Source organism: Parus major, chromosome 4 (genome assembly GCF_001522545.3).
Source record: "Parus major isolate Abel chromosome 4, Parus_major1.1, whole genome shotgun sequence".
In the NCBI taxonomy this organism is placed as follows: domain Eukaryota; kingdom Metazoa; phylum Chordata; class Aves; order Passeriformes; family Paridae; genus Parus; species Parus major.
In genome coordinates, this window is record NC_031771.1 from 19,762,985 (window position 1) to 19,775,299 (window position 12,315).

At 38.6% G+C, this 12,315-nt stretch overlaps 1 protein-coding gene across 5 annotated transcripts in view; it reads right to left on the reverse strand.

Moving 5' to 3' along the window:
- The window catches only part of TSPAN5 (tetraspanin 5), a 98,851-nt gene that overhangs the window by 18,397 nt on the left and 68,139 nt on the right, over positions 1-12,315 (reverse strand). For all 5 annotated transcript variants that reach the window (XM_015623978.1, XM_033513769.1, XM_015623975.1 and 2 more), the window contains exon 2: positions 5,796-5,846. In XM_015623978.1, coding sequence (XP_015479464.1) covers positions 5,796-5,846 — 51 coding nt within the window. The remainder of the gene's footprint in view (positions 1-5,795; positions 5,847-12,315) is intronic.

A 12,315-nucleotide genomic window follows, 5' to 3' on the forward strand; every position in this document is an offset into this window, starting at 1 on the left:
AGCTGGAGCAGCAACCCAGTGTTGTCACACCTACAGAATTTGATGCTTTCCTGGGTTCCTAAGGGAGTCACAAGTGCACTAACAAACTAGTGACATTTCCAGATGATCTGTTGCTAAACAGCTGCTGCTGTAACAGGCCCAGTAGCAAACTGCAGGACAAGAGGGAATGGCTCCAACTGAAAACACTCCAGGCAGCAGCAATTTTGAAAAGCTGACCCAGTAATGAAAATTCAAGGCATGAAGAGTCAGAGATAACTTAGGAGAATCATCAGCCTAAGAAACAAAGAGGTGATACAATAAGTATATATGAAATTTGGCCCACAGGATGCATGTAAAAGAAGGGGACTCTACAGGAGAATGGGAGAAGGCTGCTATTTTTTACCTTCCATTTCCTCCAAGATGGGGAAAAAAAACTTCTCTGCTGCAATAACTCATTACTGGGAGGAAAAAAACAAAAACAAAACAAACCAAAAACCCCCCCACACCATACACCCAAGAAATACAGAAGACCAGAAAAAGATACATCAATACAAGACCTTCTGAAACATCCATTTTTGCAAACAGAGGTTTAGCCTTTTCACAGGCTTGTCTGCAGGACTTAGTATCACTGGCAAACAGTAACATCTGGGGGGTGATGGTAAATAAAAGTATTTTCAAATGCATGATTTTAAAACAGAAAAATGTCTCTCTGCTTCGTTAGTCATAAACACCATGGAGTTCCTGCATGCTGTGCATCGGAATCAACATAGGGAACAGAACAATACTCATTGAAACATGCCAAATCAATTCTACTCCAGAATTTTGTCTCTGCAAGCAAGAAACTAGGTGGGGGATGTTTACAAATCTTATTTCCTTGATTTTTGTTGGTTTTGCATTTCCCACAGCAAGCAGTAATAGCAGCAGAACTTGATTTTTCAAGTGTCTGACAGAGGAGGAAAACTAGTCTAGCTTTCTTGTCCTAACAAAGTAGAGTTCAGTGGGTGAATAAGTGGCATAAATACACACAAGATACGGATTTTTAGACTTTTCAGGATTAATGACTATCAAATATTGGAACTAGCACATCATTTAAGAGCCCGCCTGTTTAGACTATGCATCTTTATGCACTAAGATTCAAATGAAGTGTAATAGTGGATCCCCTCCTCTCTTCTCCAGTCCTACAAAACCCACACACAGCCCTGTCTTAGAGGCAAGATATAGACTTTGGGTATCCTTTTCAGCCTGTAAGGAACATAAGATATGTGCAGTTTCCTTGTTGACAAGAATTTTTAGAAGAACTGTGTGATAGACATGTATGCACTACAATTATGGAGTGACTAGTCTATCACTCCTTCCTGGTGTCCACTGCTTACTGGGACTATAAGAGAAGTGCAAATTTTTTCTTGAAAACAACTTTAGACTTCACTTCAGGGCAAAGAGAGACAGATTTGATCTGACAAATTATGACTGTTTCCATGTACAGGGTTTAGCTTGTCTGAGAACACCAAAGCAGACCTAAATCACGTTAGACAAGTGAAAGTCTATCTTAAAACTTGAGACTCAGATTTAGAGCTCCTGCTCACTAAGAATACAAAGCTGGCACCCAGAGGTACCATACTGGCACTCCAAACTACACACAACGTGTCTTCTGAGCTGAAGCAACTCATTATGCTGATTTGACTGGAAAAGCTGAGAAGCCAAACTCATGCACATTGTCAGCTTCTTCCACTTCTCCCTCTTCACTTCAGTCAACTTTATACATAAACTAAATCTAATCAACAAAATTTGAAAGATCTCTTCCCTACTTTACTACCTCTGACTTTTGCTACCTCTTACTTAAGAGTTTACCTCAAAACCACAGTGCATTCCTCCTAAAAAGTCCCTCTCCATCAACAATATTATAAGATCTTATAAGAAGACATTAACAGCAATTCATCACTTAGGCTCACTACTCTTGAACATAAATCTCCTTCAAGTGGCCAGGAAGCTTATTTTCCCAAGCACCTACTGGTATCACAGCACAAATGGCCTTAAGACCACAATATCTAATATATACAACCAAGGAGGGAAACAGACATTTTGTACAATTCTGGTTTATTTTTAAAGAGTCAACAGAAGACATGACTTGAAGTGGTTAAGAAAAACAATGAAATATAAACATTATCCCCTGCTGCTGAGCAAAAGTGCTGTGAGTAAGTTGCTGGGGTTTTGCACAGACTCTTTGTATGTTAACAATGTTCATGTCACTGTTGCAGGGAGGAGGGTGGAAATCGGCTGCCATGGATGAACTATTTATTGGTACAAGCCCAAGCCTGGCATGCCTCAAAACACTGGGAGACTGTGAGCTATACAGTCCCACCATGTATAGATAGCTTTATTCATCCCTAGAGTTTACTGCCCCCCACCCCACCCCCAGCTCTCTTTCAGGTTCATGGCTCAGAATGCTAATTGCCCAGCTTTTGTTTAGGGCTGGCTGACTGGCTGTCAAGCCAATTCTATTGCCTACTTGACAAATGAGCTCTTTTGCCTCCCTGCAAAGGCAGTAAGGAAGGCCACAAGACTGGATATTATGCTTTTCTTTCTCACAAGAAAGTTTAAAGGGGAGAATTCAAGCCAACTTAGCAAAAAAAAAGAGAAACTAGGCACCAAGTCCACAAATCTGTCCCAAACTGGTTTTAACTAGCAGCGAATAGGACTCCTGTGAAGTCTGAATTATTTTTTTACATCCTACAATTTCAATGTGGCCTGGAACACTATCTTTTTAGCTTGAAAAGATTCTGTGAAGCAACAAAAGTATATACAAGTTGATGGCCAAACTATAAAACCACACAGCTGAATATAAAGCTGCACAATGCAAAACAGAAGTTAATCAAAATCCTCCCCACCACCAAATGAAGTTTACAGTAGGAATCCTGAAGACCTACTCCTGCAAAAAACCCTTACAAATTTACACATTACACAAGCAGTGTCAAGTTCAAGTTTGATAAAGTCAAGTTCACTGGGGCAGCACCAAATTTTCACAGAACAGCTGACATCATCTGGCCATGTAGAACCATATCGTGATTGCTTTGGAAAAATCTCCAGACAGAGACTTCATTCAAATCATCTCTGAGCAAACTATGCCAGTACTTGGTCACCTTCACATTATAAAAATAATGTGTTTGCTGATGTTCAGGGGAAAACACCGCCTGTGTTTCATTTTGTGTCCATTGCCTTTGTCACTGGGCACTACTGAAAACAGCCCGGCTCCATTCTCTGAGTTCTTCCTACAGGTATTTTCATACATGAAGATTCCCTGAGTCTACTCTTCTCTAGACTAAATAATCTTAGCTCTCTCAGCCTTTCCTCATAGGAGAGAAGCTCAAGCACCTTAATCACCTATTCAGCCCTTTGCTGAATTCTCCAGCATCCCTCTTGGACTGGGGAGTCCAGAACTGGCCTAGGTGTGGCCTCACCAGTGCTGAAACAGAGAAGAATTCCCTCCCTCAACTTGTTAGCAACATTCCTAGTACAGCCCAGGACACATTCGCCCTGTTTGTCACAAGGTCACGGTGCTGGCTCACTGTTTGACTTTGTGTACACCAGGAACCCCAGGTCCTTCTCTAACAAACTGCTTCATTGTCATACAGTGTAACCATTACAACAGCTCATAATGCTAAAGGGGTATCCATCCCAGCCTTAGGCAAGCAGCAGCCTAGCTAGAGAAGTGCTTTTCAGTTATTTTACGGATCTCTCAAGCCCCTAGCTTCCATCTTCAATTCCTCATGAGCAGTAAGAATAACTCTGTCTGGGATCTAACTGGTCTGCTCTGAGCTAAATAACACAGAGCCTATGAGTACCTGCAACTTGATCCTGCTGACAGCAGCTTTTGGCCACTGCCTGTCCTCTAAAGAGCTGAGTGAAATAAGGACTCAAACTGGTTTGACACAAGTTCACCTATACCTAATACAGCATTTTGATTGTTACAACCATTAATTAAAACACTCCATACTAAGCACTGCAATATAAAACAGCTAAAGAAGTTGGGGAAATATGATAATTTTTCAAGGAAAAACCCATGATTTTTTTTTATAAAAAACCCAGTATTTTATTTTACTTGTTATTTTTTTTTTTAAAATCTAAAAACCTACTACATATGGAGCCTGAGTCAATGCATATTAAGCTGTGGTGGTCTTATTTGCTCATCTTAAAACAACATGGCATTTTCTCCTACTTTGAGAATCTGATTAAAAGTGGTTTAAGATGACTTGATAACAGACATCCAAATCTCAAGTAAAAACAAGAGCTTTGGCTTCTGGCTATTAACAATTATGAATTGAACACATTTTCCCTAGGAAAGGGTACAAGCTTTCCCATACAGAAAATATGTAAATCCTAACAAACCAGGATTCCACCAGAACGCCTTCTAGCTGTTAAGACTGGCATACTTTAGACATCAAAGACTAAAACACTATAAAAACTATAGCTGTTTTCCCTTTATCTGCTCATTCACACTAAAGAGGAATCATTTGTTTCTGTATCATTACTGTAATGATACAACAACGTTCAAATGTCTTGTGTAAAGCCACTCCTAAACAATGCAGTTTTCTAAGGCTTAGACATAGCTACAACCTCTGAGAGTATGTTCAGAGTATTAAATAAAATATGTTTTTACATCTTTGCTGAATAAAAGTCACAGCACCTCTTTCTAAGCCTATCTGAGCTATCCAAAATCAGAATCATATGGTATATAAATATGCACATACATATATAGGTGTATACAGTGTGCATTAGTTAATATCTCATTGCTGTTTGTAATGATCTATATCCAAGGCACACAGAGCAATTAGAATATAAGTCAACAACTCATAATTTTTTAGAGCCAGAACTCCAGAGCTTCCAAATGTGTTATTTGTTCTGCTGCAAGCACCAGTTACTATGCCTTAAGTGAAGATCAATTTATAACTTACTCAGTATTTTCCATTAAAAGAAAAAACAATTATGTAACTGAACAATACAGCATCATTGTTAACAGACAGATTTTATTATTTTCAATCTTTTCAACAAAGAAAAAGAAACACTGGCTTTAATTTCAGCTGTTGTCTTTTTAGAAAACCAGACTCTTCATCCAGTAACCCAAGACATACTGACTTGTTTTGTAAATTATGCCTTGACAATTTATCTTCTTCCCAATTTCTACAGCAAGCAAAATAAAAATTAGGCTCTGGTTCAGAAATGTTTTCTCTTTCCCTGCCCAGTCACCCCTCACACACTTCCATTTCAAAGCTGATTTTAGAGTCTTGCAACAAAGGATGTTCTAGTGGCCAGTTTAACTTGCACAATAAAAAGCAACAGTTATTCTGCCTCAGGTTTGCCTTGGTTTTCAGGGCTCATCTTGATTTTCAGTTTTTTGGGTTTGTTTTCTTAAGAGGAACAGCAATTAACATGCTATGTTAAAGCAAAGCCTGGTTGGGTAATTTCAGGAAGCTGCCTTCTAAGACATGTAGGCTCCCCCTTCATTCCTGGGGACACCCTGCCCATACTGCCCCAGCAGGGTGTTCTGGTATCTGAGCTGCAGTCTGAGCGTGCAAGGATTGAAATGGTGATTTTATGGGCAAGTGTCAGCCACCATTTCTTGCCAAGGTATTCTTGGGAAGATTCCAACGATGTTCCTCTAAGTGACCCAAGCTAAGGTTTTATTTGACAGAGAGGCTTGATTTTACTTCAGTAGAAACTGTGTGTGAACACAAAATATGCAACATATTACTGTTTCAGTATTTCATCAGAAAAAGAGAGATAAAGAGGAAAAACAAAGTTTGGTGCTATATTCAACTTACCTTTTCATTCCATGCCCACAATCCAATCCCAAGAAATGCTATGCCAAGGAACTAAAGGAAAATGAAAAAAAAAAAGAGCAGGAATTAGAAATTTGTGGTGGTTTTTGTCTGTTGTTTTTCTTTCAAGATACATATTGACTCCTCTGCTGGATAATAATTTTATCAGGACTGAGGGGCACTCAGTGAGAGTTTTACAATACGTATCTGGTTTATTTTACAATTTACAATTTACAAAACTTTAAGTTGAAGAATTTAAAACTTGCACAACTCAGGGATGTCCCACAAAGGAACAGTAGATGCAATAGGTGTCACTTTATCGGTACCAAGCAAGAAAGGTTCTTTTTGAGTTTGTAGGACTCAAAGCAAACTCCACACTCAAACAACACTTTTGTTTGCTATTTGACTATTGCATCACCACTGCCTGTACAAAGCAATTGCCCTGGCAGGATTCTCCCAGTGAGAAAGAGATTTTTTTAAAAAATCTTAATTACACATTATTATCAGTTTTAGCAATGCTGTTCACATAAACTAACCCATAATTTCTGAGGGGGAAAAAATAATAAAAATAATACCGGTCTGAAAGACTAAGAATTTTTAAAAGCTCTGCAGCTAACATTTGATAACTTTACTCATACTGTTTCATAAGGGAAGTCCCATTCCCTTTCTCCTCCAAGGGGTTCAAAAGCACCAAATTCAAGAGACAGTCTTTCCCCCATGGTGAAAAAGAGAACGCAATCTTTGATTTTGTTATATCCCTGTGTCCTCCATTCCACTGAATAATTTCAAATGCATCATTTCCCTCCAAATCTACAGGGATTCCATACAAAAGCTACACTAATGATCAGTGAAACAAGCAAAACAGGCAGAATAAGCACTCCATCTCCCAACATGATTACTGTGTATTTGGCATGATACAGTATCAATCACATAAAATGTTTAAAAAGCATTTAGTAGATGTCTGAGCACACGTCTAAATGTCCATCTGTCCAACTTGCATATTTGATTTTGAAAGTGCCAACTACAAAGAAAACTATTTTCACTGTAGTTTCAGGGCATATAATAAAATGTTGCTCAAACATAAAACTGGCTTTCTTTTTCACTTCTCCACACTGCAGCGTACAGACTTATTTTGGCACATAAATACCCTTTCTTTTTAGATCTGCGTAAACAGTGAAGAATCCTAATAATTTCTCTTTTGCAAACAGAACAAAAGTGTTTTTCTGTTGAAAAGTGGGTGGAGGCAGGAATATAAACTTTAAAACCCTTCCCAGAAATGATTTCAAGAGTTTCAAACAAAGACTCCTTCCTTAGATGCACTTTTTTTGAAGGGGCAATTTCAGCTTTCTATTACAAAGGATATCTGTAAAGCACAACCCATTATCAAGCAGAATATACTTCCTATGATGCCCTGAAGTTCCCAAACATCCCCTGCATTTCTGTAACTTTCTTCTCCAATTGTTCTGTGCCAGCAACCCAAAGGACCATGTATACTGGGAATTAAACTTTTCCTTTTTGACTTGAATAGTCACGACTGTAAATTTAAACAACAGTCAACATTCTTCAAATGAAACTTGCAGGCTTGGCTGCAATTTAAAAAAGATAAATGGAAATTTACTTAGATGGAAAGCAGGACTGCTGGTCAAGAAAGTCTTATTTCAGACTTCATTATTTATAAAGTACAATATGTGGATTTGAGAAAGTCAGTACAGCTTCTTGTGATACACCACAAAAAAAGCCAAAAAAGGTCATCTTACCTGTATCAAGACTGCCTTTTTTATGTTTATAAAGCTTGCCAAAAATTGTGTGTAATCTTTCTGACTGCAGTCATTATTTGAAACTTGAGATAAAGCTGTTCAAGTTTCGAAATCTCTCTCAGACAAATGCAGCTCTCTTTTGCAGTAACAGACTCCTTTCTTTCTTTCTTACAGAGCTGAAGGCGTCACAGTTGAAGAAAGAGGAATGAGGAGGAGGGAAGCTACATATTATAAAAATCCATAAATTACATTTGGAAGTGGCAAATTGTTATCTGTAAAGGGGCACAAAACATTGTTCTGTGAACAGGTTAATATGGTTTCAGACAGAACAAGCATGGAAAACTAGAATGGAAGTATTTGACCAGTGCATATGAATGCAACTTTACATTCATATGTATCAGCTGCAGGTCTGGCCTGGCTTCACTGACTTTACATAAATTTAATCCAGTCAAGCATCCTGATCCTTCACCAGAACTTGAGACTTAAGGATAAGATTACCTCATGAGTTGCAAAAGGTGACTTAGAGTAAACTACACAGGTCTCAAGCCAGGCCGAGCTCATCCCCATTTACAGACTGCGTGATCAGATCGTACTGTGCTAAACTGAAGCACCTAAAAAACAAGGTTGTCCAGCTTCTGTCAAGAAAAAACCCAGAAAACTCAGGTTTCAGAGTTTTCAAAAGGATAAAAGAATTACATGCCCTCTCTCATCCGCTCAGTCCTCTCCATACCCTAAACTAGAAATGATTTATTTGAGAAGATGAAGAAGAGCAGATGAGGAACAACGAGCAAGATCCATTAGGAGAAAAAAGATTCCGAATGGAATCACAAACTCTATCACAGGATGCTGTGGAAATCAAAAGCTTAATGGCATTCAGAAAAAAAAAAATAGATAATTAACATTTGGCCCATAGCTATTGAAATGTGATTCTGATGCAGCTTCTGGCTCAGAAAGTTTTTACACTTATACTCATTGGGAGACTGAAATCAGGAGACGATTGCTGCATGCATGTTTTGTTGGTTAATTGCCTCTTGACTTGGAGGAACTTTACTTGCACTACTTGAGACAAAACACAGAGGTAGACAGACCACCGACCAAAGCCCCTACAGCAATGGCCTAGGAAAGGCTCACCTTTGCTCAAACACAGCCTGCTACGGGATAAAGCACACAGACTGCTCTCCATACCCCGCACTGGCAGAAAACAGATGTTCATGAGAAGGCTTACACCTCTCACCAGGATTAACTTTGGATTTTCTTGACAATTATGAAAGAAACTCCTGCACAGCCTAAAATTATTTGGAAGCAATACCAATGAGCAATAAAAAGGTGGAAGTTTACCTCATTATCAACAAAATGCTTTACAGAGAAAAAGCCTCAATTCTCCACAGACATCTAATAAGACCATCTGGCCAAACTATAAATGGTTACTGCTGCAGAGCATGTAAAATCTTGATTTCCTTTTTTATAAAAAAATTTTCAGGAGAATATTAAAACATTTCTCTGGAGCATTAGCCTAAAAAAAAAAAAAAAAAAAAACCAAAAAAAAAAAAAACCAACTTGCATAGCAGTATTTTCCCAGCCGTAAGTTTTCTACTCACAAACAAAACCCAAATATTTTCATATTTCTCTTCTATAACAATTAAATGTATTTAAAAATAGAAGGTGTAGCAGTATTTGTGCTGTTACTCTGCTTGTGAAATTCACATGCTGATTTCCGAAGTGAATTGAGAATTTTGAGCTGTACATATTTTATTCTCAATCTTGCCTGCATGGAGGAAAATTATTCTTTTTTGGTAGGGATGCAGCATCACACAGCACAGCATTGCATTTAAAGGCTATTGGGGAAAACACTAACAAAAAACACTAGCAAAAAGCTCAGAAAATCTTTGAGAGGCACTTAATCATAGAGTGACCAGCAATTACTAAACATAGGGAATTTTTCATCTCAGCTGACATTCTTAAATAACTTGGCACCAGTTTTCAACCGAAAGGACAACAGCAGCAGGCCAAGCAGTAAGAGGCTGGTTAATGTGCCACACGCATAAACTAATGTACCTTCAAGTGTGGTTACATTAAACACTTGTGAGAGGTGGAAGTCTTGTTCAGGCACCTAATTTCACCTTCTCTGTGACCAGCCAAACCCTGCCAAAAGTGCTGAAGTTCAGAACCAGAGCTTTCTGGCTAGAGCTTTTCTGCTTTGTTGGGTCAGGGGAGCAGGGGGCTGCGTGTTTAAGTCCTGTATTTTGGAAGTGTGAAAAACTCCCACCTGCCCTTCCTTTGAGGTGCCACAAGAAAATTTTGTGCATGGTGTTAGCATGGAGACTACCAGGATTCCCACGGGCACTTCTGTGTTTCCTCCACACCAGTATGCTGTAGGTTATTCACTGAGCAAGACTTCCTGCTGTTACTCAAGCAGCACAGAATAGAACACGAGCTACAGTATTTTACCAACAGCACAGCGGTGATCAGGACAACATGAAGTACAGCATTTCACAATTTCCTGACTGAAATACAGTCAAGAAAACACATGGCTCCTGAGCTTTGTATATGTATAAAGCAGTGCTGACAAGCTCCTAAATGAACTCCAAAACCCCAAATGGACAATTTTTCCCAAAGAACTTCCTCTGCAGTAGTCTGTGCTCAGACTCAAAGTTATTCTAGCTGTAATTCTCACTGCTTATTTGAAGTATTTTATGTCAAATACGTCATTTTGCTTTTTGAAGACAGAGCAAAAAATGAGCTTCATGTGTGTGTCTGCTTTTGTCAGTGTCAAAAAAGGATTTATTTGTTGGTTTTGTCACTTGTTTTTAAGTAGCTCAGAGAAAGAGCACCAAAGCAGCAATCAAAATGAAGTTTCACACAGTTTTCTTCTCTCCTCCAAGCCAGTGATGTGCACTCTCCTTAAAATGTCACTTAGCATTCTCTCAATCAGAACAGACAGGACATCCTCTCAACTCTACAGCTTTCACCTGGACCAGTATCACATGGAAGGGAAGTACCAGAAGTCTGCTCTTATTTCTTTTTCCATATGCCCCAGTTTCAATGACTTTTCCATTCTCAACATAAATTGTTAAAGCATTTCATTTTCAAGTGGCTAAAAAAGTGTGCTGATGAAAGGAGAGGCAAACTGCTCAAAGCACACCTATATATACACATCTATGCTAATGCTTACAAAAAATGCTTTCCTCTAAAGCCCATTTCTTGTTTGCCTTGAGATCAGCAGCAAGAAAACTCCACGTACTACAGTCAGTGAATGAAGGTGCTGATGAAGATGCTGCATAGGTGACTAATTACCATTTTAGTTCATGGCGACATTCAGACATAGAATACAAGATGTCAAACCTATTTCCATTTTATGTTCAGTCTCTAAAAAACATCAAACTATATTTCACAGATAACTGTCTTGGTAAAATCTTTTCCCTCCCGACACAAAACCCACACATGTGGAATTTTAAAAAAAAGAAATTCCCAGTTTCCACAAATTTTTCTTACTTAAATCAGGGACTTGACTGATTTTTATAGACTTATCCAAAGGGGAAAAACAGATCTGAGAACACAATGAGAAAAACTGCCTGCCACATCTTGCAGGATCCTTTGCATGATGTTTTCTAATGAAAAATTAAGCACACATGACCCCAGTTTTCAGAGCAAGACACTGAGGCTGTTAATGTATATTTTGTTTTAACCAGTATGGGGGGTTCCATTTTGTCTAACAAGAAAGCAAGATCTATACACTCCTCACAATGCAGAGTCAATTGCCACGAGTTTCTTACTATCTTTTCCAGTTCTTTAATTGTTAAAGCAAGACATCTGCTTTCTGTTACTGTTGCTCTAGGTATTTATTTTATTGCTTTCTGGCAGTGCAATTGTATGCACTGCCAATCAGCTTGGAGCAAGAGTCCCTTAAGACTGAAGTCCCTCTCCTCTTGTCCACAGAAATTGATATTCTGGAAAACACACAAAGGAGGACGAATTATGCCCTATTTCCCCTGCTCCAACTTTTGAACAACTCCCCTCAAGCCTAGACAAAATAACTCTTTTCAAATGCACACTGAGACTCTTCAAACTCAGGTCCTGATGCCTAAAGAAAATACTTCCCGTGGAGCAGATATATTTTAAAGGATAAAAACTTTAACATACCAGTCACTTTGTAAAATTCTTCAATAAAAGTTTTTGGAAGTGTAACCTTTATATTTCTGTGAGATCTAGCTCATTTCCTAGTACCCTTTTTTCCCCATACAAAGACCACTAAGGTAAATACCCCACCACTACCAAACACACATTCAAAAAGCCTAGAGTTGAAGTAACAAGACATCTCCATTCACAGTCACTTTGGTACACTCATCTCACATAGATACCATCCTTTCTCATCTTTCTACTCTAGTGGAATTTTTTTCACCACACTTTTTCTCTGCTCTCCTTGATCCCCAAAGACTTTGCAGAAAGACTGAGAAATTCTGCTGTACACACCTTTCCAAGGATCTCTTCCCTGCCTTTGCTTCTGAGCTACAGTAAGTGCTACATGTCCTTTTGCTTTTCCTATCCAGCCTTGTTCTCATCAACACCACCCCATCTCTAGCTCAGTCCTCTCCACTGCAGCGCCCTTGACTCAAGACAGTTTCTATTTGCAAAACCTTCTAAAAATTATGTAACTTGTGCTGTAGTAGAATATATAAACATTATGGGCTTAAAATGCAAACATGCACAGTAGAAAAGTGTAAAATAAAATAATTGGGAAAAAGCCCTAAACCTTAATTTGACATCCT